The sequence below is a fragment of the Myxozyma melibiosi genome (assembly GCF_037950935.1).
Source record: "Myxozyma melibiosi strain Phaff 52-87 chromosome Unknown BZA70scaffold_11, whole genome shotgun sequence".
Lineage (NCBI taxonomy): Eukaryota > Fungi > Ascomycota > Lipomycetes > Lipomycetales > Lipomycetaceae > Myxozyma > Myxozyma melibiosi.
The window spans coordinates 310,454-334,518 of NW_027042925.1; the positions used below are offsets into that span (position 1 = coordinate 310,454).

The following is a 24,065-nucleotide window of genomic DNA, read 5'->3' on the forward strand; positions in this document are numbered from 1 at the left end:
GAAAAAGCATCTTGGCTGTTGAGAAATGAAAAGAGGCTTAAAAGAGAGGAGAGTAGGGGAAGTAAGGGATGGGTTTAGCTGCATGGACATGCACGCCTGACACGATCATCACCTTGCTGAATCACCGTTATCTGGTGTGCTTGATGCCTATCATGGAACCTTGCAAATATGATCTCTCTATGAGTTCCTCATGATCTCCTCTATGACCTCCTTATATGGCATCTCAAAAACAATCTACTGTACGAATAAACTCAAATGTACATGTGTATTCAAAGCGTGATATACAAACAACAAACAACAGCAAATCAATCCAGTTTAAGGCATCAATCCAGCTTAAGCGCCCTCAGCAAACTATGCCGATGCGCCCAATACCGACAATACTTTCCCACAAAATAATACAAAATCGTAAGCACCGATACCGCGCACTGGATCGAGCCCGCGACCACGAAGCAGTGCATCACGCCCGCTTTCACAAGCCACTCGTACGCGCGATCCGTCAGCGCAAAACTGACAAAGTTCTTGACCAGCACTAGCACGACGAAGGCTTCGACCTGGATGTCGCGGTGCGCGTCGGTGATGTAGGCGCCGGAGGCGACGGCGCCAATAATCATGCCGCATGTCTCGACGCCGAAGAAGAAGGGCGGGAGGTACTTTGAGTATTTGTAGAGGTTGTTTGCGGTCGCGCCAAAGCCCCAGATGCCGACGACGCCGCAGACAAATTGCGGGATGACGAGCAGCACGCGGAATTCGGGCTCGTAGACGTTGTTGTTGCGGCGCGAGAGCAGTTTGGCGAGGTAATCCGAGAGCGCGCCGGCGATGACGAAGCCGATTAGAGAGCCGATGAGGGCGCCGGTGTACATGTTGCCCACGTTGACTTCGGTGTACCAGAGCGGGGGGCCGAGGAAGATGGCGGCGAGGACGACGCCGATGGTGACGGTCCAGGCGATGAGCGGGGCTTGGGTGAGGGCGGCGAAGATGACGCCGGGGTGGAAGATGAGGACGAAGGGTCTGAGGAAGATTTTCCAGAGCGGGCGGTCGGTTTTCGAGCCGGAGAAGAGACGGAGGGAGTGGAGGTATGTTTCTGGGTGTTCTGTGGAGTCGGTTACACCTTCAGGTTTCTCTTCGTCATTGGGATCGGGGGGAGGAGTGGTTGTGGCGGCGACGCGGTCGATGAGGTCGCGCTCGCCTTCGATGTCGGTGTCAAAGACATGGTCGCGTTTGTAGACGTGTTCGGGGAGGAAGAAGAAGACGAGGATGAGGGTGATGGAGGAGAATATGAGGACAAACCAGAACAGCCAGTGCCAGCCCATTTTGTCTGCAATGTGACCTGCAATGATAGGGGCGAGGAAGGTAGAGCCAAAGAGGCAGAGGTTTGCGATGGCGAGACGGTAGCCGCGCTGATGGACAAAGTAGAGGTCGCCGATGGAGGTGTTGACGAGGACTTCAAAGGGGGCGAGGGAGGCGCCTTGGAGGATGCGGGACCAGAGGAAGGATTTGTAGGAGGTGGCGGCGCCAGCCCAGGCGGAGGAGGCGACGAGGATGACGCAGGCCAAGAGGTAGGGGAAGCGTTTGCCGTATTTGACGGCGATGGCGGTGATGAAGAGGGAGACGATGGCGCCGGAGAAGAGGTACCAGCCGGTGAGGAGGGCGATTGCGCCGAAGCCTTTGCGGAAGTAGACGACGAGGGCGGTAGAGACGGAGGCGATGAGGGGGGAGACGACCGCGCTCATGATCTGGAAACGGTTAGAAGAGCAGAAGATGAATGATGAGGAAGGGGAGTGAATGAGGACATACAGAGGCGAGGCATAGGACGGTGAGGACGAGATCTGGGAGGTTAGCATGAGTAGACGGAGAGTAGAGTATAGAAGAGAGATACCCTTCTTCCTGGTAGACCAATTGAGAGGATCATTGATGGAGTCTGATGGCTGAGGGACGAGGATGATGTCTCCATCGCGCTTGAGTCTGGACTGGGAGATGGGAGCAGAGCCGAGTTCGAGGTTTGAGTTGAAGGAGAGGCCGTCGTAGAGATGGACGGTACCGGGCACAGGGGAGTCTGAGGGGGGCTCGATGATGCCGAAGGGCATTGTTGTTGATGTCGATGTCTGTATCGTGATAGCAGTGATATCAGTGATATCAGCGATATCAGCGATATATAAATCAGCAGACAGTAAACAGAGCCGGCACCGGAGCGGCTGTGAGCGGCGGATCCGGAGCCGAGAAAGGAAGAAAAACAAAGAAGCGACTGAGAAGAAATGCGGCTAAGAACAGAGATAACGCAGCTCGACCTGGCTATAAGAAGCCTCCTCTCCTCCTCTTCCTCTTCTTCCTCTCATCATCATCATCATCTTCTTCTTCTTCTTATACCTCTTCTTCCTCTATTCTCTCTTCTCTCTTCTCTCTTCTCTCTTCTCTCACCATGCGCTACTCCCTCGTCGCCGTCGCCGCCATCGCCGCCCTCGTCTCCGCCCAGGACCTCTCCGGTCTCCCCGCTTGCGCTCAGGTATCCCTCCTTATCTTCCCTCCCTTATCCTCTTCTTCCTCTTCTCTATCCCCATCATCACCTTCTCTCTCTTCTCTCTCATACTAACTCCCCAGTCCTGCGCTACCACCGCAATCACCGACACTGGGTATGTCTCCAGCCGCATTGGCGCTTTGACCCATAGTATTATGACCTGACCTCCCCACTAACACCCCAACTCCCCCAGCTGCGGCCTCGACGCTGCCTGCATCTGCTCTGACGAGTCCTTCATCAACTCGATCGCCTCCTGCGTGGTCGAGGCCTGCGACTCCGACGGCCAGCAGGCCACCGTCGAGTTCGCCGAAAACCTCTGCCTCGCCAGCTCCGTCACCCTCACCGGCGTCGAGTCCCTGCTCGAGTCTGCTGCGGCTGCCTTCTCTGCCTCTGACTCCGGCTCCTCCTCCGCCTCTGCCGTTTCCTCGGCCGTTTCCTCTGCTGCTTCCTCCGCCGTCTCCTCCGCCGTCTCCTCCTCCACTCACTCGGCGCACTCCTCCACCCTCTCCTCCTCCGTCCTGAGCTCCAACTCCTCGCACTCCACGGCCTCCTCCTCCGCCGTCCCTAGCTCCTCGGCCGCCGCCAGCTCCTCCTCCGCCGGTGCCTCCACCGTCGCTGCCTTCGGCGCCACCTCGCTCCTTGGCTTCCTCGTCTCGATGTTTTTGTAATCTCGACCCGGCGATGAGCTCCAAGTAATATAGAATGAATTCAGATATAAAGTTGTTCTCCTATTTATAACCGCAAACCTACAATTAAGCTGCCGAGCACCACAAAGCATGTCCGCATTCGGCAACTGCTCACCTGCCGTCACATCCTGAACCGGTTCCACAAACAGGGCTTGGATCGGTTCGGTTCAGCCCATCGAGGCTGTACACCTCCGCCGGCTCTGCTCGGGAGCCTAAAAAGACGCGCATTCCACGGATCCTCGAGCATAAGAGCACCTCCTCCTGCTCTTCCTCTCTTCTTCTCTTCTTCTTCTTTTATACTCTACTCTCTCTATCAACACCATCATGCGCGTCTCTGCTTCTCTCATCCTCGCCCTCGCGGCCCTCGCCTCCGCCCAAAACATCCTCTCCGACGTCGAGTCCATCGTCAACGGCGCGACCTCCATCGTCTCCGACATCGAGTCGGCTGCCACCGGCATCGCCTCCACCGTCGTCTCTGGCGCCACCGCCGCTACTTCTGCCGCTGAATCAAAGGCCACCGGCTTTGCCTCCACCGTCGTCAGCGACGCGACCGGCATCGCCTCCACCGTCGTCAGCGGAGCAACCTCATTCGCCTCCGCCGCCGAGAGCGAGGCCACCGGTCTTGCGTCCACCATCGTCAGCGGCGCCACCAGCGCGGCCTCCGCCGCCGAATCAAGAGCGACCTCGTTCGCGTCCGCTGCCGAGAGCCAGGTCTCTGGCGCCGCCTCCTCCTCGTTTGCTACTATCACCACCAGCGCCTCTGGTTCTTCCGGCCCGTCGTCGGCGTCTTCTGCGTCTTCTAGTGCTGCCTCTGCATCCAGCTCGGCGGGTGCTGCGCGCAATGTTGCTATTGCCGGCACTTCTTTTGTCGGTCTCTTCCTCGCTATGCTGTGGTAGACCCTATTTTTGTCTTTTATTATTTTGTAGTATATAGTCGGTTTGGAGAATAAGGTGTTTTGTATCCTGCGTGTACCTATATCTGTACATAAGATATGTCGTGTGCTTATTATGGATCAGACTGAACATCTCCATCACACTACCACCCCACATCAGCACATAGCACATTGACCCACATTTATTTGATTAAATAACAATAAACAACAATATCAAAACAATAAAATTACAATTCACAAAATCACTCACGTTTATCGTAATCCACTCAACTCAATCTGCTCTCGGCTGCTACATCTGCATTCCCTCCATCGCAACCAACCTCTTCTCCTCATCAATCAACCAATCCTCGCGCCGCCCAAGATCATACAGCGTCAACGTCCCCAGCGCCGCCTCGGCCGCAGACCGCTGCTCGCGATTCCACACCTCGATCTTCTTGCTCTTGCTCAGCTGCTGCCAGTTGTCGTACGCAACCTTCGCCTTCGACGACCAGTCGATGAAATGCTCGTCCTCGAGATGCATCGACGGGTCGAGGATAAGCATCAGCTGGTTGTACGTCTCCTGCGTAGGCGGGTCATGCGGCCACTGCGACGGCGAGAGAAAGTAGAGCACCATGTACGGGAACGACGGGTGCGGAGGCAGCGCCGGCAGCCCGAGACGGTCAAGGAAGTTGATCTTTGCCTCCTCGCGCGCCCTCCCCGCCCGCTCCTTCTCCTTCCGGCGCATCTTGGCCCGCTCCTTGACCTCGTCGCGCGCGTTGTACTCCTTCGCGCGCTTCGCCCGCCGCGCCTTGATCTCGACTATATCGCCGCGCCGCTTGACGTCCCCGCGCAGCTGGTCGACCGCCTCGGCCGGGTGCATCCTCGTCCCGCGCTTGAGGTCCAGGTGGCGACCGAGCGAGCCCGGGTGCGAAAACGTCCGGCGGCAAAAGATGCACGTCTTCTTCGGGTCGATTTCCTCGCCCGCGGGCGGCGCGAGCCCGATGTTGGGGTCGATCACGTTCGCGGCCGAGGTCGCGTTCACGGCAGCGGCCACCGCCGACGACAGGTTCATGTGGTGGTGGTGATGGTGGTGGTGCATGCCCCCCGTCGGGTCCTGCCCGCCTATCCCGGCCAGGTTCGCCGCGAGTGCAGAGTCGACGTCCATTTGTGCGTTGCTGCTGTGAGTAGAGTCTTGACGCGTAGCTGTTTGTTTATGTTTTACTCTGCCTGAACTTGTGCCCGGAGACCGTCCTGGTGTTGTGATGGATGGGTGCGCAATCGTGCAGGAGGCGAGGTAATGGCTTAACCGTCCAAACAAGCGTCACGTGAGTGCTGATGCTGAGTAAGCGGGGTTTCGTACTGATTATACGCGTCTGGGGCTTGTTGCGCCGCGACATCAGTTTGCCTATTGAAGACCTGCATCTGAAGAGCACGCAGCTGACGGTATTGCTGATAAAATACACAGAAAGAAATGAGTGGGTTCAGTCTGCCGGAGCGCTGGCAGCAGCAGCAGCAGGATTTCCTTGCGCTCGCGCAGACCCGCGTCGTGCCGTCGCCACCTGAAATGACCGCCGCATCCTCGCTCTCGTCCTCCGCGACGCCGCCGGCGAGGAGAGAGCAGTACGATGCGCTGCAGAGACAGCAGCAGCAGAAGCAGATGCTGACGAGTTTGACGAACCGGGATTTGAAAATGCCGGGGGGCATGCCGCGGCAGAGTAGTAGTCAGCTATCTAGCGACTACGCGCAGCAGCAGCAGCAGCAATCTTCACAAGCAAAGCGACCAGCGTCGTCCCCTCTGTCGGAATCACCTGGCGCCAAACGGCCAAATGTCATCATCATTGAAGAAAGCGCGCCGGAGGTCATTTCTCTCCTATCCGACGACGACGACGACGACGACGACGATTACGACCTCAAGCTGATCGCGTCGAGACCTACAAGACCGCCGGTGTATAATCGGCCCCTTTCGCAATGGCAAATCCAGCAGCAGCTTATGCAGCAACAGTTACAGCAGCGGCAACATCAGCACTCTCAGCATACTCACTCACCTAATCCCAATCTCAAATCAGAGCCTCTGCCGCCCATGGGCAGATTCAGCAACGCTGGTTATACAGGCATGGGTCCGCCCCGAAATCTTGACGACCTGGTAGTTGTCAACAATGTCAATCTTGCAAATACTGGTGCGTCTCCCACCTCACTCTTCTTTCTTAGCAAACCCACTGACTTTCTTAGGACTCGGCGAATACACCAGCAACCGAACAAACTACGACATGAGAGACATCGTCGCCGGTGCCAGAAATGGCCGGTTCGGGCATACAGAAGAGACTTTGAAAAAACTCCCGAAAGCAGACCAACCCCAGCGCATACACACGAAAATGCTCGACTATCAACTGCAAGGCCTCGGCTGGCTTCTGCAACACGAGCACCCGCATCTGCGCAAGAACCCCGTGCACAGCACGCAGTTCTGGCACGCGCGCGCCGACGGCTCGTTTTATAACTCGATGACGAAGCAGATTGGTGCGCCGAAACTCGCCAGCGGAGGCATCTTGGCTGACGATATGGGTCTCGGCAAGACTATCCAGATGTTGTCGCTCGTGTGCGCTGATCCCGCGGCGGCGGTGAAGTCGGGCTTGATCAAGGCTGACTCGACGCCGGCAGAGTTCAAGGGTAAACCGACGCTGATTCTGGCGCCGGTGGGCTTGCTCTCGAATTGGTCTGACCAGGCCGCGCATCATATCGATCCCGACAACCCGCTCAAAGTGCTGGTGTACTACGGCAGTAGCAAGAGCCGGTCTGTGAATTTTGAGGACTACGACGTGGTAATTGGCTCGTATGGCCAGATTCGCGGCGAATACAAGCGGCTGCTGGCGATCGAAGACCCAGAAAACATCCGCCCGGTCAACCAACTTCCTCGAAACATGCGGTTCATCGACCAACCCTGGCGCCGCGTGATCCTCGACGAGGCACATATTATCCGCAACCCAAACACGCTGGTGACGCAGGGCGTGATGCGGTTGAACGCGTACTCGCGGTGGGCGCTGACGGGCACGCCAATCATGAACTCGCTCACCGACTTATTTTCGCTCGTGCGGTTCTTGCGCGTGTCGGGCCTGATGGACAAGCAGAATTTCGAGAGCATAATCAAGCGCGGGTTCGAAGTCAAGGGATCGGATTCTGAGACGCGGCTGCAGGCGCTGATGATGGAGTTTACGTTGCGGCGGCTAAAGTCGATGAACTCGCTCGTGCGGTTGAATTTGCCGCCGCTGACGGTGTTTACGCACACGATCGAGTGGTCGAAGGAGGAGCGGCGCGTGTATGACGCGATGCAAGCCGAGGCGTATGGAGCGATGATGGAGTGGCATCAGGCAGCGCGGGGTGAAGGGCAGGCGAGACTGATGTATTTGTTTGAGGCGCTGCTGCGCCTGCGGCAGATTTGCAATCATCAGCAGCTGTGCGGCGAGCGCCTTCGAGGGATCGCGGATATCGAGGAAAAAGAGGTGGTGGAGCCTACGCATGATAATATTATGGCGCTGCAGCTGATGCTGCAGGCCGCGATCGATGAGAACGAGGAGTGTCCGGTTTGCTTTGAGGTGCTGCAGGAGCCGCGGATCACGCTATGCAAGCATATATTCTGCAAGAACTGCATCGAAGAGACGATCCATATGTCTCACAAGTGTCCGTACTGCCGACACCTGCTGACGAGCGCAAGAGACAGTCTGATTGCGCCGATGGAGGAGACGGGCGCGGACGAGGTCGAGATCACGGAGGGGAGCAGTAGTAAGCTGGATGCGATCATGAAGATTCTGATTACGCAAAAGAGTCAGAATGACTCGATGCCGCAGGAGGAGCCGATCAAGACTGTTGTGTTTTCGCAGTGGACGTCGTTTCTGAATATCTTGGAGCCGCTGCTGGATGACGCGGGGATCAAGTTTTCGCGGATCGACGGGACGATGAAGATCGACGAGCGGGACGCGGCGATCAAGCAGTTGGCGGACGACAGAGAGACCACGGTGCTGCTTGCCTCGCTTGCGGTTTCGTCTACCGGGTTGAACCTGACGATGGCGTCGCAGGTGATTATGTGTGATTTATGGTGGAACATTGCGCAGGAGCGGCAGGCGATCGATCGATGTCACAGACTGGGACAGACGCGGCCGGTGAATGTGTTTCGGCTGGTGATGAAGAACAGTATCGAGCAGCGGGTGATCAAGATCCAGGAGGAGAAGGAGGAGATTGTGGAGCGGGCGTTGAACGACGGCAAGAAGCCGGTGAAGAGCAGGGAGGCGCTGTTTACGGAGATTCAGCGGCTGCTGACGTCGAGCGAGAGCCGGGTTGTGCATGAGGCGGCGCGGTTGACGAATCCGGCGGAGGAGCGGGCGAGGGAGAGAGAGAGGGGCGCGAGGGTGCGGGCGGCGGTGGGGAGAGCTGCGGTGGGGAGGATGGATGCTGATTTGGATGACTTTGAGGAGGAGGATGATGATAATGATTCGTTGGATGGGTTTATCGTGAGAGATGGGGAGGGTGAGGAGGAGGTGGAAGGAGAGAAAGAGGAGGAGAAAGGAAAGGGTCCAAAGAGCACAGCATCCCAGCCGATATTCAAATCGCTACTCGCGTCCGCCAAGCAGAAACAAGGCGAAGTCGAGCTGGACAGCGAGAGCGACGGGGAGGAAGAGGAAGGGTTTACGAGTTCGCATAAGGATTTCCTGCTGCAGTTTGCGAGGCGGAGGAAGAGTCAGCTTGCGAGTAGGGCGGGGGGAGAGGATGGTGGGGTGCTAGGGTTAAAATAGAGAGTATGTGTTTTGGAGTACTGTATTGTTTGTTTTGTTTTGTTTTGTTTTTGTTTGTTCGGTTTACAAGTGTATGTATAATAAGAACATGAGAGTATAGTTATAAGAAGATGGAATCAAGCTGGTTCATGAAAAAAGTCGGTGGTGGCTGCGCAGAGGCGGTGTCGGGATGAAAGTGCCGGCGAGGGCTGGGCAAGGTGGCCCTGGCTGAGATACGATAAAGTGCGATAAGTGGAGCCACTGTGGGTTGGTTTTGAGTCTGGTGATTACTTGCTCTGAGATGGTGAGTACTCTGAGAAGGTGGATTCTGGATTGAGAACAGTGATGGTGGTCTTGATGTGTGTTGGTATAGAGAAGTAGGTAGAGAAGTAGAGAAGAGAAGTAGAGAAGAGAAGGAAGCGGTGGCTGTTCTCTTTTCTTTTGCACCAGGAAGGAGTCAATGTGACAGACAGCCAGACGACTAGTCAGCCAGCACGCCTCCAAAGTCTACCAGAGTCCAGTCGAGATGAAGTTGACTATTACCAAGAGCAAAGATCTGTATTTATTCCAACCAGAAGACGAGTGCTCATTGTATCGATAGTTGTTGACTACGTATAGCAGTTATCAGCGTATCTCTATCGGCAATCCCGACGATAAGACGCAATCAGCCAGCCGATGTCGGAATCTCCTCTGTTCGCGCTCACTGTGGTCGCTATAGTTTAGTTATAGTTTACTTATAGTTCACTTACAGTTTAGGTACTCCACTACCTAAACCTTAGGTAACCTCAAACTCTCTCTCTTTTCCCTTAGCCCAGAGCCGCAGGCAGTCCCGCTCTGCTCATCCCGAGACAGTTCTGCGATCGCTCTTCCTGGCTCTGTGTTTGTCTCCACAACTGCTGGTTTACGAGTGCCTTTTTGCTGTGGTTATTGGTATATTCTCCCCGAGTTTGGAAGAATCTGAGGTATAAGATTATCGCTCTCTGCTCAGGCTATCTGTTGTCTGTTGGAGATAGCTTGTATTCGCCTTCTTTACTGCAGCTCGACCTTGCTTCGGCTGCTGACTCTCTCTAGACCCTGCGTTGTTATGCACCACTCCTGATCTACAATCGTCCTCTCTATCAACAGTACCAGCAATGAACACCAACCCAAACACCCCCATGCAGCAACAACAGCAGCAGCAGCAGCAGCACTACCACCAACCCCCCCTACAATCCACCCCCATCCCCACACCCCCCTCCACCTCCTCCCACCTCAAACACGAATACCGCTCCTCGAGTCCCACCAGTGCCGCCCAAGACGGCAGCAGCGGCGGCGGCCGCTCCGCCAAACGTCTGCGCTCGATCGCGGCCTGCAACCGCTGCAAGACCCGCAAGCAGCGCTGCGATAACGCGTTCCCAAAGTGCACAAACTGCCGCAAGGCAGGCGCGGAGTGCGTCTCGAAAGAACAGACCTACCCGGCCTCGTACGTGCACTCGCTCGAGGACTATGTGCATAAACTCGAGGGCGAGTTGAAGGAGGCTAAAGCGGCGGGCGGAGGAAGTGCCAGCGGCAGTGCTAGCAGCAGTGGGCTTCCCTCGGTCGCGGCAGAGGCGACGAATACTCTGCCTATCCTGCAAGGTCTGTCTGGGAATAAACCCGCGTCGCCTTCGACCCTTGCATCTGCTTCATCTGCCGCTCCGGCCACAAACACTACCCCAGCAATGGGCCCCACCATCTCTCAACCAGGCATGCAACAGCAACAGCAGCAACAGCAGCAACAACAACAACTCCCCCCAATCAACTTTGTCAAAACCTCCTCCTCCGGCGGCGACCAACCTGCCTCCCGCGAGCTCATCGGCATGACAATGTCAAACCCGCCAAACTACTACCTCGGCTCGGCCTCCGGCTTCCCGCTCACAAAACTCGTCCAGGCCGCTATCTTTGGCAACGCCTTGCCCAAAACGATCCCGATGCAGACGAACCTGCCGCAGCTGCCTCCGCTGAGCCAGTCGTTTCCGCCAAACGGGTACGCGCCCGCGCCGATCGAGACGCCGACGTTGCCTTTGCCGCCTATCATTGCGCCTGAAGAACAGCCTCAGGCTCAAGCACAAGCTCAAGCTCAAGCGCTCCCGCATCCTCCACCGCCCTCTCAACGGCCTCCGCATCAATCCCCCCAACACCCGCAACAACCACAACCTCCCCAGCTCAACTTATCCTCCCGATTCCAATACCCGCCGTCGTCAGTAGGCCCTGCTCCGACAGAAAGCCAGTTAGCGCAAAACTTCCTGCTGACGATTCCGCCGCCACACATGGCCGACCGGCTCGTGACTGCGTATCTCAACGGCGTGCATCATCGGTACCCGTTCATCTACCGCGGCGATATCCTGGACTGGAACACGCGGCGCGAGGAGATTGCGCGCGCGCTCGCGCGGATCGCGGTGAAGAAGTCGGCGATGGCGATGGGGGCGGGGTCGGGTCTCGGTATGCCGTCCGCGAGCGCGAACGATAGACGGCCGTCAAGGGATGAAGGCGAGACGCAAGAGACGAAAGCGGGTGGATCGGAGACAAAGTCGAACGCGCAGCTGCAGATTGAGTATGATGAGAAGGAGGTTCAGTCGATCTGGTTTAAGCTGCATATGGTGTATGCTATTGGGGCCGGGTATCTGCAGCTTACGGGGACGTACACATATATTCCGCCGGAGGTGCGTAGTCCCCTGCTTTTACTTGTTTATGACGCTGAGACTAACGGAATTTAGACGCACTACTACATTGCAATGCGATACCTCGACCTACTCTCAGACTCACCCTTGGTCGAAGTCATTGAAAAGCTTCTGCTGGTTGTAGTCTTCCAGCTGCGCTCACCGTCTGGTCCGGGGATCTGGCACCTGACTGGGTTCACGATGCGTCTCTGCGTAGAGGCAGGGTTCCATCGAAAACTGTCGTCGACGACGTCGGCGCTGGACGATCAGAGACGCAAGAAGATTTTCTGGTGTTTGTATGTGTTGGAGCGGAGTGTTAGTGTTACGCTCGGACGGCCGTTTTGTATTGCTGATCGGGATATTGATGTTGAGGTGAGATCTACTGTTTGACAGCTGAGATTGAAGAGAGATGCTAACTGACTGTGATAGCTACCTGCGAACGTGGACGAATCGATTCGCGACCCGGTCGAACTAGAAGAAGCGATTGCGCGGAGTAAACTAACAGATGTGACGAGCATGACGAGTTCGATTTTCATCATGCAAATCAAGCGGATAGCATCGCACATCCAAGAGAAGATCTACCGCGTCGACAAACTCGAGCTTCCGTACGACCAGAAATTCCGCGACCTGCGCCGCGAGCTGGATGATTGGGGCAAGCAGATCCACGAGTGCGAGATGATCAAGCCTTTAAGCTCGACGCCTACCCCGCGGTTGTATATGTCGGAGGAGTATTATATGCTGAATTACTATGGCAACATGCGGCTGCTGTTTGTGCCGAAATTGCCCGCGCTCCCGTCTGATTCGGAGGAGTTCAAGCTGTGTTTGCGGTCGGCGGGGCATATCTGCCAGGTCTACAAGAGACTACACCAGTACCTGCGCACGGTCTCGTACTCGTTCATCGCGCTGCAGGCGACGTACATGGCGGGCATCACGATGATTTACTGCTACACCAAGGACCCATCGATTCTCGACACGCAGCTGCTGGCCGACATCCGCGCATGCTCGACCGTGCTGTATATCATTGCCGAGCGCTGGCCGGCTTCGAAGCACTTCCGGGACTCGTTCGAGACCTTTTTGAACTCGGCTATTGAGTCGGGTGTGTTCTTGACGCATGATAGTAAAGTCTCAGAAGCGCGGTCGGGAGCGCTTTCGTCGATGGCGGAGGGGGCGGAGGAGGAGGCGACGGATGTGGCGACTGCTGCTGTGGCTAGGAATGATTCTGCTTCGTTGGCAGAGTCTACGTCGTTTCCGGCTGTGAGTAGTGGCTTTTCTGCATCCCTTGCTGAGACTGCGACTGGCGCGCCGAGCACCGTCGCCACAGCTACAGCTACAGCTACAGCTACAGAGCCAGCGACGACGACTGCGACAACTACTGCATCGTCAACGACGACGGCGCCTCTGCAGTTTGATATGAATCTGTCGTCTATAATCCAAGTTCCGCGAGCGCCATCTATGCCATCAGAACTGCCGATCTCTGGCGAAAGCGCTTCTGGTACGGCTACGGCTGCGCCGGTGGAAGGGGATGGAGGTGAGCGGAAAGGTGCTGCTGAAGTGCTTGCGCCAGCTCAGGAGGTGACGAGCAGTAGCAGTGGCAGGAACAACAACAACACCAGCAGCAGTAACAAATCAGTTCTGGTTCCGGTACAAGGCGAGCTATGGGACATTCTACAACAAGGCGCGCAGCAACAAGCAGGTGCGGTAGCAGATCCAGTCGCTCAAGAAGGATCGTCGTACACCGCGCAGTTTGATCCTCTATCCCTAGGTCTGCCGATCAACGGCCTTTCCGGGCTGGGTATTGGCGGGCTCGGTATGGCGGCGTTCAACGGCGGACAAAGCAAAGCGGCAGCGGGAGCGGGCGCGGTAGGCGGGCAGCAGTTTTTGCAGCAGCAGCCGCTGCAGCATACGCAGGGAGAACCGAAGCAGATGGGGTACCTTTCGCAGCCGCAGTTTCAGCAGCCGATGTATCAGCAGCAGCAGTACCAATTCCTGCAGCCACATCACCATCAGCAAGCACAGAGTGGTCTGCAACCGCTGCAGCATCAGCAGCTACCGCATCAGCAGCAGCAGCAGCAGCAGCAGCAGGGATTCCAAGGACAGCCGGCGGTGGGAGCGGTTCCAGGAGCGTGGGGTGCGCAGGGGAGTGCGGGCTCGAGTTCGTTGATGATGTCGCCGAATGGGAGCACGAACGCTATGCTTTCTGCGATGGGCATGTGGCCGATGCTGGGGAATACGGTTGCTTCAGGTGGAGTGGGTGATATGGCGCCTGTATCTTCGTCTGCCGAGAGCTCTACTGCTGCTGGACGGCGGCAGTCGACAGGAGGAGGAGAGCCAGCGCCATCAGAAGCCAGCAGCACTCGAGCGCGAGCAGGATCAGCAGCCGGCAGAGGCGGCGCGCACTTGCAAGAGATGAACACCGAGATGGGCATGGGACTCGGGAACGCGGCGTTGTTTCGTTGGGCGGCGGGGGATATTGGCGATTTGTACTATTGATTATGGGTTGGATTGGATTGGATATGTTTGCTGATTACCTGAATGAGAATATATTGGATGAGTAAGTGATGACTAAGGCGGATGAGCAGGCCGCGGTGTAAGATACGCTGTTGCGTAGGATTATTCCACTAATGTTATATTCTACTATTATGTTATTAGTTGCCATTATATTCTACTGCTATTCTACTGCTATATTCTACTATACTGCTATACTGTATGAATTGCTATTGTTGAATCTGCAACAAATCTCCGAGCTCAGACCTTCGCCCCCATTTTGGGTTTCAATTTTTTTTTTTTTTGCCGCCAAACCTCAAATTTTATCTTGTTCCTCTCCCCTTCCTCACAGTCACAGCTCTTTTCAAACAACAATTGTCAATAGTGTGCTGCTTTGTAGATATATAGTCTTGTTTTAGATATATATATTCCGCACACTGTTTGTTTTTAACTAGTTGGATTTACAGTACTCGTGTTATCTCGTGTACTCGTTCTCTGCTTTCACCACCTGAGATCGCCACTTCTTCGACCTCCCAACATCTTCACCACTTCTCCTTCTCTTTTTCTTCACACATCGCAGCAATGGTCTCAGCATCCAAGGCTAAGCGCGACGCCAAGCGCGCCGAGAAGAAGCCCAAGAACAAAGACGTCTCGGACGCAGACGCAGCGGCAGACGCTATCGCAAAGATGACCCTCCAGGTCGACAAGCATGGACTGTCCGACAGAGTCACGACTGGTGTCTTGGCTAGTATGGCTACAAGTCGCGATGTCAAGGTATCTACCTCTTATCCTGATCCTGTTGGTTTCTATAGCCCTCTTCTAACTCTGAGCTAGATCACATCCTGCTCGCTCTTGTATCACGGAAAGGTCCTTATCCAGGACTCGACCCTCGAACTCAACTACGGCCGCAGATACGGTCTCTTGGGTGAGAACGGTTGCGGAAAGTCGACCTTCTTGCGCGCCATCGCGGCCAGAGAATACCCCATTCCCGAGCAGATTGACATCTACCTCCTGAACGAGCCCGCCGCTGCCACCGAATTCTCTGCGCTCGAGTACGTCGTCCGCGAGGCCGAGGCCGAGCTCAAGCGTCTCGAGGACATGGCCGAGGAGCTTCTTGACCGCGACGGTCCCGAGTCGCAGGTTCTCGAGGAGCTCTACGAGCGTATCGAGAGCATGGACCCGTCTACCTTCGAGGTGCGCGCGTCGCTCATCCTCCGCGGTCTTGGATTCACCAACATCACGATCAAGAAGAAGACCAAGGACATGTCTGGAGGCTGGCGTATGCGTGTTGCGCTCGCCAAGGCGTTGTTCGTCAAGCCTAGCTTGCTCTTGCTCGACGATCCCACCGCGCACTTGGATCTCGAGGCCTGTGTGTGGCTCGAGGAGTACCTCAAGCGGTTCGACCGAATCCTCGTGCTTGTCTCGCACTCGCAAGATTTCTTGAACGGTGTCTGTACCAACATGATCGACATGAGACTCAAGAAGCTCACCATCTTCGGAGGAAACTACGACTCGTACGTCAAGACCCGAGCAGAGTTGGAGACCAACCAGATGAAGGCCTACAACAAGCAGCAGGAGGAAATCGCGCACATCAAGAAGTTCATCGCGTCGGCTGGTACCTACGCCAACTTGGTCCGTCAGGCCAAGTCGCGCCAGAAAATCCTCGACAAGATGGAGGCCGACGGATTCATCGAGAAGGTCGTGCCCGACAAGGTCTTTTCCTTCCGCTTCGCCGACGTCGAGAAGCTTCCTCCTCCCGTGCTCTCGTTCGACGACGTCACGTTCTCGTACTCTGGCAACTCGGAGGACAACCTCTACGAGCACCTCGACTTTGGTGTGGACATGGACTCGCGTATCGCGCTCGTCGGCCCGAACGGCGTCGGCAAGTCCACGCTGCTCAAGATCATGACCGGCGAGCTCTCGCCCACGAACGGCCGCGTCTCGCGACACACGCACTTGAAGCTCGGCGTGTACTCGCAGCACTCGACCGACCAGCTCGACCTGACCAAGAACTCGCTCGACTTTGTGCGCGACAAGTACTCGTCGATCTCGCAGGACTACCAGTACTGGCGCCAGCAGCTCGGCCGCTTCGGTCTTACTGGTGAGGGTCAGACCGCTACGATGGCCACTCTTTCCGAGGGACAGCGTTCGCGAGTCGTGTTTGCTCTGCTTGCGATCGAGAAGCCAAACATCTTGTTGCTCGACGAGCCTACCAACGGACTCGATATCCCGACCATCGACTCTCTTGCCGACGCCATCAACGCGTTCGAGGGCGGTGTCGTCGTCGTCTCGCACGATTTCAGACTCTTGGACAAGATCGCAAAGGATATCTACGTCTGCCAGAACAGGACCACCACCCGGTGGGACGGCTCGATTCTGCAGTACAAGGCCAGTTTGGCCAAGAACATTGTCATGTAGGCTCCTACTCCTGTTTATCCCGGTTGCAGTATTGTTTTTCGTGTTTTTGTAGAGTGTTTTTGTGCTCTTTTAGGTGATTATAGTAAAGGATTCTTGCAATAGAATAACATCAAGAACCTATGTTTGTTTTCGTTTGGTTTGATCAGGAAATGGGAAAGCTAAAGCAAAACTCTGTGAAAGAAAATAGGAGAGGTTTTAGAACATTACTTTCTTTATATTTTATTGGAAATGGGATTGTTATCTGCTTTTTATTATTTTATTTTATTTACTTTGCTTTTGAGTGTTTTTGTTACAACTTTTCATCATGTGGGTCTCGGTCGGCTTGGGTCGGTTGGAATGTGTATAAAGATTTAAAAGCAAAAATCGAAGTTATATATAAATCTAGAAGATGGTTATATGTAGATGTAGATGTAGTGAGATTAGATGCTGGTAGTAGAAGTATGCAAGAACTAGAGAGAAATAGAAGAAGAAATCATAGCGCATTATCATCAACATCATCGCTCGTCTTCACCTGCTCATCAGAGGTATCTTCAAACGCGCTCTTTCCAAGCCTTTGTCGCGCCTCGATCCAAGACGCGGGGATCTCAAACGGTTCGTATGTCATTCTGGGAATCGGTTGGCCGAACGCGAGAGGGCCGGCGCGGGGACTGTGGTATTTGTATTTGCTGAAGAGGGGTTTTGGTGGGTGCTCTTTCTTCACGCGAGCGCGTTTGGGCGGTGGTGGGGGGGATGAGCGGTCGTGGTCAGTCTTCTTTGGGTGACGGGTGGCTTTCTTGGGACGGCCTCGGGGATGGGTGGTGGTGGTGGGAGTAGTAGTAGCAGTAGTAGTCGATGTTCGGGACGACGACTTGTCGGGCCCGACGATGCAGCGGAATATCGCCTTCCTTTCTTCCAACCGCTGTCTCCGAGCTTCGAAATCGGTATCGTCGCCCTGACTATGATCAGCAAGCGACTTCCGTCTCTTCTCCTGCTCCTTCCAGCGATCAAACTTCCTCAGCACGGCCGATAGCTCAGCAACCAATCTGTCCCGCTTGATCCCCAACTCGCCCTCGTCGCGCGCATCCACAACCGGCGTCATCGACATGACGACCTTTGCCCAGTCATGACCGTTCAGTCTATCGAGTTGTCGCTCGAACCGCAGTTTCTCGTACATCACTTTATCGCGTTCAAAGTTCTGGTAATGCCGTTCCTCGCGCTCGCCGCGGCGGTGGGCGGCGTGGAATTTCGGGTCGGAGAGGGGGTCGGTGCGGATGCGGGTTGAGATCGTGGAGGAGCCGCGGAGGGATTTGAGAGAGGCTGGGGAGAGCGGACGAGATGTTTTGGGGGGGACGGGAGTGGGTGGAGGGGCGGTGGTGGGTTCGGTGGGGGGGTCGGTTGGGAAGGCGACGTCGACGAGGGGAAGAGGAGCAGAGTAGTCCAGCGGATCTGAAGAAGCTGTCAGTAATTGCACACCAGTAGTCGCTCGTAGAAAATCATAACCACGGGTAATTACCAGACACGTCCAAGTTCTCGAACCAAAACAGGTTCTCGTTGGGGTCTTTGGTGTGTAAATCACCGCCGAGATCGCCGCCTCCGCCTATGCTGTGTCTGCTGCGATGGCTCCGTTCCGGGCGCGCTACAGGCTGAGGCTTCTTGTGTTTTAGCTGCTCGCCGTCGTCAGCACACGAACTACCTCCTCGCGCTGCAGGCGGCCGGTTGTCTACTTGCTGCTGCTGCTGCTGCTGCTGCTGCTGCTGGGGGATGCAGTCCGCGGCGAGGTCGGCTGCCGGGGCCATATCGGGAGTGTTGCTGACAATGTTACGACTGTCGGCAAAAGAAGAGCGGTGGAGCAGGATCCTGAATCCGGATCTGCGTCATTTGGCTGGATTGCTGAGACAGAGTCGGTTCGCGGTCGAGGTGGTGAGCCAAAACAAAGGCTTTTCGTGCTTTTTTGTGTGCGGCGGCCGGCGGAGAGAACTCTCTTCGAACTCATCTCTCGGATACTGTTTACTGTCTGTATACTATTCATTCATTTATAGTCGTTTAGAGACTGTTCGGTGCTGAGCATCTTTTTCTTTGGACTCAAGTGTAATAGCTGCGACAGACAATGACGACTGTGTTGAGCTATGCTTGAAGCAACCAAGATCGATCGCGGGTTCCACATATATGTCTTCCCTCGTGCTTGACCTCTGCTCTCTTTGTACCAACTAACATTGCTGTATACTGCCCATCAAAAGGTGCAGTTAGATGTCGACCTCGCGGGATATTCAATTACTGTATGTTCATATCTTCTTTTGAGTGGATTTGTGCGCGGAATGACGGCTGACGGTGCACTCCTCTCCAGGGATCGACTGAGATTACTGTCCTGCCTTCCGATCCTACAATTCGTGACATCCGCTTAGATCTTCGGCAAGCTAGTGCGTTCTATTTGTTTATAATAATTTACAAGTTCTGCTGTTAACGCTCTCTTCGCTCTTTGCAGAGGTCACGGCCGCATACATCAACAACAAACCCGCACTATGGGACTACGAAGACTTTTGGCAAGCGACCTCCTCCCCGCGCTTCACCAGGAGCGCCCGCACCGTCCATCAGTACGACGCCTACAAAGACAAGCTCTCGCCGCTCACGTCCGACCGTTTGAGCGGCGAGCTCGTCGTGCACCTTCCGCGGTACTTCAAGATCCAGCCCACGGACTCGTTCATCCCGCCCGTCATCATCGGTCGCGGGATTTCGCCGACCGCGTCGAGGTTCGCGTCGCCGGACGTGCTCTCGTCCAGGAATGATATCGATAGTCCGTATCTGCCGATAAATCTGCGGATCGACTTTAAGCTTGAGAATCCGGTGATGGGCGTCAACTTTGTCAAGAAGAGTCCGACGAATGTATGTTGCGTGTGTATTATAGAGAGACTGCATTGCTAACTAGAGCTAAATCTAGTCTTACGAACATGTATACACCTGCTCGAATCCGTTCGGAATCTCGACCTCCAGCTGGCTGCCCTGCGTCGACGGGCTATGGGAGCGCTGTTCATGGCAATTCGTAATCACAGTACCAAAGACCATCGGCGACATCCGCTCCGCCGCCACGAACGACTACGCGCCCACCACCAGCAAAGAGAAAGAAGAAGAAGATCTCGAGCGCGAGATCGCGGTCGTGTGCATCGGCGACGTGACCCACGAGGTCACGCACTCGACCGATGTCACGCGCAAGACTGTGACCTTTGATCTGCCTACGCCGGTTGCCGCGCAACACGTTGGCTTTGCTGTTGGACCGTTTATCCAGACTAATTTATCTGCGCTTAAAGAGTCCGACGATGAAGAAGCGCATCACTCGGCGTCGTCGTCGTCGGTCGACGTGCTGGCTTACTCGCTACCCGGAAAACAGGACGACGTCATCAACACCTGCATGTTTATGAACAAGGCGATGGAGTACTTTATCCGCGAGTACACCTCCTACCCATTCGGCTCGTTCTCGCTGTGTTTTGTGGAAACCGCCCTCGACGATATGGAGACCCTAGCCGGTCTCTCGATCGTGAGCGAGCGGCATCTGTTCCCGGTCGACGTGATCGATCCTCTGTTCTCGGTGACAAAGTATCTGACCACCCAACTAGCAGCGCAGTGGTCGGGCGTGAACATCGTGCCGAAGAATTGGTCAAATATATGGGTGACGATCGGAATCTGCCGCTACATCACGGGAATGTTTCTCAAGAAACTGATGGGCAACAACGAGCACCGGTTTCGACTACGAAAGGACGCGGAAAAGATCTGCGAGCTCGACATCGGCCGTCCTCCGATCGGGGACCCGGACCTGGAATACCCAATCGATCGCGCGACTCTCAAGTTTATCGAACTCAAAGCTCCAGTCGTTCTCCACATCCTCGATCGCCGGCTGACCAAGAGCGGCGTGTCGTTTGGGCTCACGCGGGTTATTCCGAAACTGTTTCGACAGGCCATGATGGGCGAGCTGACTAGTTTGAGCACGTCTCACTTCCAGCGATTGTGCGAGAAAGTCAGTCACGCAAAAGTAGACACGTTTTTCCAGGAATGGGTGTATGGCAGCGGGTATCCGATTTTCCGCATCACGCAGCGATTCAACAAAAAGAAGATGTTTATCGAGATGGGTATCCGACAGGTGCAGAGTGCCGAGATGTCTGACGTATCGTCTCTCAATGAGACCGAGTTTGTCAAGGACGCCAAACGTCATCTGGCGGGCAAGTCTGAGGCGAAAAAGTACCCCGTCCGGTCGGCGTTCACGGGCCCGATGACGATCAGGATCCATGAAGCTGATGGAACGCCGTATGAGCATATCGTGCACATCAAGGACTCGTTTATAAAGATCGACATTCAGTACAACACAAAGTATAAACGGCTGAAGCGAAACCTGCGGCAGAAAGGAGGCGGCGCGGCCGCTGCGTCTGCGACCGCGGTAGCGTCTGCTGCTGCTGCGGCGGCGGCGGGGGATCATATGGACGAAGGTGAATACGACGGAGTCTTGCTGCATTCTCTCGGAGACGTGCTGTCGACCGACGACGAGATGAGCGAGTGGCGACTCACGGACTGGACCGCGGACCAGGAAGACCAGATGACGAACGAGGCCTTTGAATGGATGCGGGTGGACTCGGACTTTGAGTGGATCTGCATGATTTACATCAACCAGCCAGACTACATGTACGCCTCGCAGTTGCAGCAAGACCGCGACGTCGTCGCGCAGTACGAATGCATAAAGTTCTTTGCCGACGCAAAGCCCGCGCCGATATACTCGACCATCCTCGCGCGCACGCTCATGGACCGTCGATACTACTATGGTATTCGGGTGGAAGCCGCGCTGACGCTTGCGCGGTACGCGACCCCGGACTTGGACTTCATCGGCCGGTACCATCTACTCAAAGCCTTTCAAACCATTTTCTGCTTCCCAGACTCGCTGATCCCGCAGGCCAACGATTTCTCTGACTTTGGCTCGTACTCGCTGCAGAAAGCGATCCCGACCGCCCTCGCGCTCGTAAAAGACGACCGCGGCAAAACGTCGCTGCAGGTCAAGGAGTTCCTGCTCGATCTGCTGCGGTATAACGAGAACTCAAACAACATGTACTCGGACTGCTTCTACGTCGGGTGCATCATCCGCGCGATCTGCAATTCGATCGCGGAGCCGGGCAAGGGCGAGCCGGAGTACAATTTTGAGTTTTCGTTTGATTTTGGCGAACCGGTGTCGAATAAGTCGCCGGAGAAGAGGTTTGTGGAGAAGGCGATGGCGGAGATTGATCGGTGTGTGAATATGGATGGGTGGATGCCGAGTTATCAGAATTCCATCTCGATCGCCGCTATTGAGGTCTGTCTTTCTTTTTCTTATTCTCTGCTCGTGGGAGAATATAAGCTGACGCTGTATTTATAGGGCAAGGAGCTGCTTGCAGGAGTCGGAACAATTGATCTCTCACCAGCAGAAGTGATCCCGCTCACAGAACCAGATCGGTCAGAGAGACTACGGGTTTCTGCGTTCTCAGCGTTGCTGTCGATCCCAGACATCTACCGCAAGCCCGAGCACCGCAACGTGCTGCGCTACGTGTTTGCGACCGCGCGACACGATCCGTCGGCCTTCGTGCGCTACGAGCTGCTGAAGCTCATCGGCGAATCGATCGGGAAAATCAGCATGCGCAAGTCCGGCGCCGACAAGGACAGCGCCGCGGCCGCGCTGGGCAGTTTTATGATTGTCGAGGAGACAGGGGGTGAGGTTGCCGCTGAGCGGCAGGAGGAGTTTCGGCGGTCGAATATTGCGGGGTGCGTTGATATTGCGCGGGAGCAGTTTTCCGAGAACGAGATGCTGCAGCGGGGATTGCTGGGCTTGTTGTCGGCGGCGGAGTCGGGCGTGCTGGCGAAAAGGATGGTGATTGATATTTGCGCGGTGCTGTATGAGACGCGGCCGGTGAAGCTTGTCACGCTTAAGATTCCGGACCGGAAGCAGGTGGTCGCGAAGAATCTTGGTAAGGGGAAGGTTAAATTGTATCGGGTTGAGAAGCCACGGCCGAAGCCTGTGCAGAAGATCAAAGCTGTTGCGGCGACTGCTGCTGGTGTTGCTGCTCCGCCTACAGCTACAGATACAGCTACCGTCACGGCCGACCTACAGACGTCAACGGCTACAACAACAGCAGCACCTGCACCTGCACCTGCACCTGCACCTGCAGAAACGCCGCTGGCGAGTAACGGAAACGCAGAACCGCCTGTCGCGATAAGTCAAGAAGAGAGTGCTGAAGCGGTGAAGCCGAAGGCGCCGGGGAAGATCAGGATAAAGCTTAAGGGTCTTTGAGGGCGTATGGTAATGAAGAATAAAGAATGAAGAATGAAAGGGTTATAAAGGGTTTTATAGTGCTGTTTTATGGGTGTACGATAGGTAGACGATAATAGTATACAAGATAATATTACACATTATCAACTCAAAGTGCTCTCCTTACTCTCATTTGACCGCTGACTCCCCGCCGACTCCGTCGTCGCCGCCTGCGTGAGCACCGCGGTTGACCTATCGACCCGCGTCCTGAAGAACGCTTTAATATCCCGTTCAACAACCCACTCAAACACGGGCGAAAAGACCGCGAAAAGAACGCCGAATAAAGTCGTGAGAAGGTAATTCGATCGCGGCGACGCACCGAGGACTAAGCCTGATAAGAACCAGCCGATCGTGTCGGTGGTGATCATCTCCTGACCGCGCACCATCGCGCGAATGACTTTCTCCGCGCAGAGATCGGCGGGGATGGCTTCGCTTGGACCCTCGATCTTGCGGGTGATTTCCGGCTTTGTCAGGTTTTCCTGCTCATACCCTTCGGAGAGGAAATTGCCCGCGAAAACGACGGGCACGGAGACGTTATAGGGAAGGAGTTCCTGGCGCATTACGTCGGCGAGGGTGCGGAGCGCGGACTTGAGGGGCGCGTAGGAGCCGTAGCCTATGAATGGGTAGAAATGCGTGACGGAGGAGAAAAAGACGATGGAGCGCGTGTGCTGTGTCGTGCCTGTGGCTGCCATTGCGCGCATGGACGCGTGCGCGAGGTAGAGCGCTGTGTTGTAGTTTATCGCCACGCTCGAGCCGAGTTCGGAAGAGGTGGTGTCGAGGAGAAGTTTTGCGGTACAGCCGCCGGCGCAGCAGAAGACAAAGTCCGGTGATGGGCGGCCGCAGAGAGAGACGACGCCTTCGGCTTCGGGGGCTGAGGTCAGGTCTGCGACTAGGTATTTGATGATTTGACCGTCCATTAGCTTGTATCTCTATCAGTAGCGTTAGCCCGTCTCTATATCATCATCATCTTCTTCTTCTTCTTCTTCTTCTTCTTCTTCTTCTTCTTCTTCTTCTTCTTCTTCTTCTTCTTCTTCTTCGTCATCATCTCGGAGTGAAAACTCACCTCAACCTCCTCCACCGCCTCAACCAACAACTTCTCCCGTCGCGCAACAAGCACCACATCCGCGCCCCTCGCCGCCAACGCTTTCGCAAGCGCAAGTCCCAAGCCCTGCGACGCGCCAGACACTATCGCAAGCTACATTTTCCACATCACAGTCGTTAGTTATCCATCGTAATGCAGCGGAGGGAGGGGGGGGTTGGTGAGGTGGTGAGGAAGTGGGACGTACCTTGTGCATGAACTTTTCCTCGTCTTGGTTTCTGGTGACCATTCTCTTTTCTAGTGTACAAATCTCTGAACCAAAAA

At 55.4% G+C, this 24,065-nt stretch overlaps 10 protein-coding genes across 10 annotated transcripts; 6 read left to right on the top strand and 4 right to left on the bottom strand.

Moving 5' to 3' along the window:
• Positions 1-251: 251 nt before the first annotated feature.
• BZA70DRAFT_282850 (major facilitator superfamily domain-containing protein) lies at positions 252-2,410 on the bottom strand. Its single transcript, XM_064913348.1, has 3 exons — positions 1,877-2,410; positions 1,795-1,826; positions 252-1,733 (listed from the first exon to the last, which is right to left on the bottom strand). Exons 1-3 carry the CDS (start codon positions 2,082-2,084, stop codon positions 324-326), a joined length of 1,650 nt encoding a protein of 549 aa, XP_064766623.1. The 5' UTR covers positions 2,085-2,410; the 3' UTR covers positions 252-323.
• On the top strand, positions 2,379-3,249 carry BZA70DRAFT_282855 (uncharacterized protein). The gene is made up of 3 exons (XM_064913349.1): positions 2,379-2,500; positions 2,596-2,627; positions 2,706-3,249. The coding sequence occupies exons 1-3, from the start codon at positions 2,417-2,419 to the stop codon at positions 3,178-3,180; spliced, it is 591 nt and encodes a 196-aa protein (XP_064766624.1). The 5' UTR covers positions 2,379-2,416; the 3' UTR covers positions 3,181-3,249.
• Positions 3,250-3,429: 180 nt separating this feature from the next.
• Positions 3,430-4,331, top strand: BZA70DRAFT_282856 (uncharacterized protein). The gene has a single exon (XM_064913350.1). It carries the CDS (start codon positions 3,523-3,525, stop codon positions 4,093-4,095), a length of 573 nt encoding a protein of 190 aa, XP_064766625.1. The 5' UTR covers positions 3,430-3,522; the 3' UTR covers positions 4,096-4,331.
• On the bottom strand, positions 4,185-5,730 carry BZA70DRAFT_69126 (uncharacterized protein). Its single transcript, XM_064915329.1, has 3 exons — positions 5,234-5,730; positions 4,342-5,092; positions 4,185-4,234 (listed from the first exon to the last, which is right to left on the bottom strand). Coding segments are annotated over exons 1-2 (714 nt in total). The 5' UTR covers positions 5,236-5,730; the 3' UTR covers positions 4,185-4,234; positions 4,342-4,380.
• Positions 5,731-6,337: 607 nt separating this feature from the next.
• On the top strand, positions 6,338-8,320 carry BZA70DRAFT_240969 (helicase-like transcription factor HLTF/DNA helicase RAD5, DEAD-box superfamily; the record flags this gene model as incomplete). Its single annotated transcript, XM_064910519.1, has 1 exon — positions 6,338-8,320. A coding segment is annotated over one exon (1,983 nt), but the record flags the coding sequence as incomplete, so codon positions are not given.
• A 1,367-nt stretch (positions 8,321-9,687) lies between these two features.
• Positions 9,688-14,293, top strand: BZA70DRAFT_69219 (fungal-specific transcription factor domain-containing protein). Its single transcript, XM_064915330.1, has 3 exons — positions 9,688-11,511; positions 11,566-11,880; positions 11,938-14,293. Exons 1-3 carry the CDS (start codon positions 9,964-9,966, stop codon positions 13,996-13,998), a joined length of 3,924 nt encoding a protein of 1,307 aa, XP_064766628.1. The 5' UTR covers positions 9,688-9,963; the 3' UTR covers positions 13,999-14,293.
• BZA70DRAFT_282865 (ATP-binding cassette protein) lies at positions 14,251-16,797 on the top strand. Its single transcript, XM_064913351.1, has 2 exons — positions 14,251-14,766; positions 14,827-16,797. Exons 1-2 carry the CDS (start codon positions 14,575-14,577, stop codon positions 16,408-16,410), a joined length of 1,776 nt encoding a protein of 591 aa, XP_064766629.1. The 5' UTR covers positions 14,251-14,574; the 3' UTR covers positions 16,411-16,797.
• On the bottom strand, positions 16,760-18,318 carry BZA70DRAFT_282867 (something about silencing, SAS, complex subunit 4-domain-containing protein). The gene is made up of 2 exons (XM_064913352.1): positions 17,903-18,318; positions 16,760-17,835 (listed from the first exon to the last, which is right to left on the bottom strand). Exons 1-2 carry the CDS (start codon positions 18,183-18,185, stop codon positions 16,883-16,885), a joined length of 1,236 nt encoding a protein of 411 aa, XP_064766630.1. The 5' UTR covers positions 18,186-18,318; the 3' UTR covers positions 16,760-16,882.
• On the top strand, positions 18,319-22,803 carry BZA70DRAFT_282869 (uncharacterized protein). The gene is made up of 6 exons (XM_064913353.1): positions 18,319-18,553; positions 18,614-18,665; positions 18,734-18,806; positions 18,872-19,269; positions 19,325-21,712; positions 21,776-22,803. The coding sequence occupies exons 1-6, from the start codon at positions 18,516-18,518 to the stop codon at positions 22,682-22,684; spliced, it is 3,858 nt and encodes a 1,285-aa protein (XP_064766631.1). The 5' UTR covers positions 18,319-18,515; the 3' UTR covers positions 22,685-22,803.
• Positions 22,804-22,806: 3 nt separating this feature from the next.
• BZA70DRAFT_269021 (3-ketosphinganine reductase) lies at positions 22,807-24,030 on the bottom strand (the record flags this gene model as incomplete). The annotated part of the gene is made up of 3 exons (XM_064911194.1): positions 22,807-23,631; positions 23,766-23,897; positions 23,989-24,030. The coding sequence occupies 3 exons, from the start codon at positions 24,028-24,030 to the stop codon at positions 22,807-22,809; spliced, it is 999 nt and encodes a 332-aa protein (XP_064766632.1).
• Positions 24,031-24,065: the final 35 nt, after the last annotated feature.

Coding starts and splice junctions, on each gene's coding strand:
- BZA70DRAFT_282850 (XM_064913348.1), bottom strand. CDS start 2,084: ATGCCCTTCGGCATCATCGAGCCCCCCTCAGACTCCCCTGTGCCCGGT. Junction 1,827..1,876: donor TTGGTCTACCAGGAAGAAGG/GTATCTCTCTTC, acceptor CTAACCTCCCAG/ATCTCGTCCTCACCGTCCTA. Junction 1,734..1,794: donor CCGTCCTATGCCTCGCCTCT/GTATGTCCTCAT, acceptor AACCGTTTCCAG/ATCATGAGCGCGGTCGTCTC.
- BZA70DRAFT_282855 (XM_064913349.1), top strand. CDS start 2,417: ATGCGCTACTCCCTCGTCGCCGTCGCCGCCATCGCCGCCCTCGTCTCC. Junction 2,501..2,595: donor GTCTCCCCGCTTGCGCTCAG/GTATCCCTCCTT, acceptor CTAACTCCCCAG/TCCTGCGCTACCACCGCAAT. Junction 2,628..2,705: donor ACCGCAATCACCGACACTGG/GTATGTCTCCAG, acceptor CAACTCCCCCAG/CTGCGGCCTCGACGCTGCCT.
- BZA70DRAFT_282856 (XM_064913350.1), top strand. CDS start 3,523: ATGCGCGTCTCTGCTTCTCTCATCCTCGCCCTCGCGGCCCTCGCCTCC.
- BZA70DRAFT_69219 (XM_064915330.1), top strand. CDS start 9,964: ATGAACACCAACCCAAACACCCCCATGCAGCAACAACAGCAGCAGCAG. Junction 11,512..11,565: donor ACACATATATTCCGCCGGAG/GTGCGTAGTCCC, acceptor AACGGAATTTAG/ACGCACTACTACATTGCAAT. Junction 11,881..11,937: donor ATCGGGATATTGATGTTGAG/GTGAGATCTACT, acceptor TGACTGTGATAG/CTACCTGCGAACGTGGACGA.
- BZA70DRAFT_282865 (XM_064913351.1), top strand. CDS start 14,575: ATGGTCTCAGCATCCAAGGCTAAGCGCGACGCCAAGCGCGCCGAGAAG. Junction 14,767..14,826: donor CTACAAGTCGCGATGTCAAG/GTATCTACCTCT, acceptor ACTCTGAGCTAG/ATCACATCCTGCTCGCTCTT.
- BZA70DRAFT_282867 (XM_064913352.1), bottom strand. CDS start 18,185: ATGGCCCCGGCAGCCGACCTCGCCGCGGACTGCATCCCCCAGCAGCAG. Junction 17,836..17,902: donor CGAGAACTTGGACGTGTCTG/GTAATTACCCGT, acceptor CAGCTTCTTCAG/ATCCGCTGGACTACTCTGCT.
- BZA70DRAFT_282869 (XM_064913353.1), top strand. CDS start 18,516: ATGCTTGAAGCAACCAAGATCGATCGCGGGTTCCACAT. Junction 18,666..18,733: donor TCGCGGGATATTCAATTACT/GTATGTTCATAT, acceptor ACTCCTCTCCAG/GGATCGACTGAGATTACTGT. Junction 19,270..19,324: donor TCAAGAAGAGTCCGACGAAT/GTATGTTGCGTG, acceptor AGCTAAATCTAG/TCTTACGAACATGTATACAC.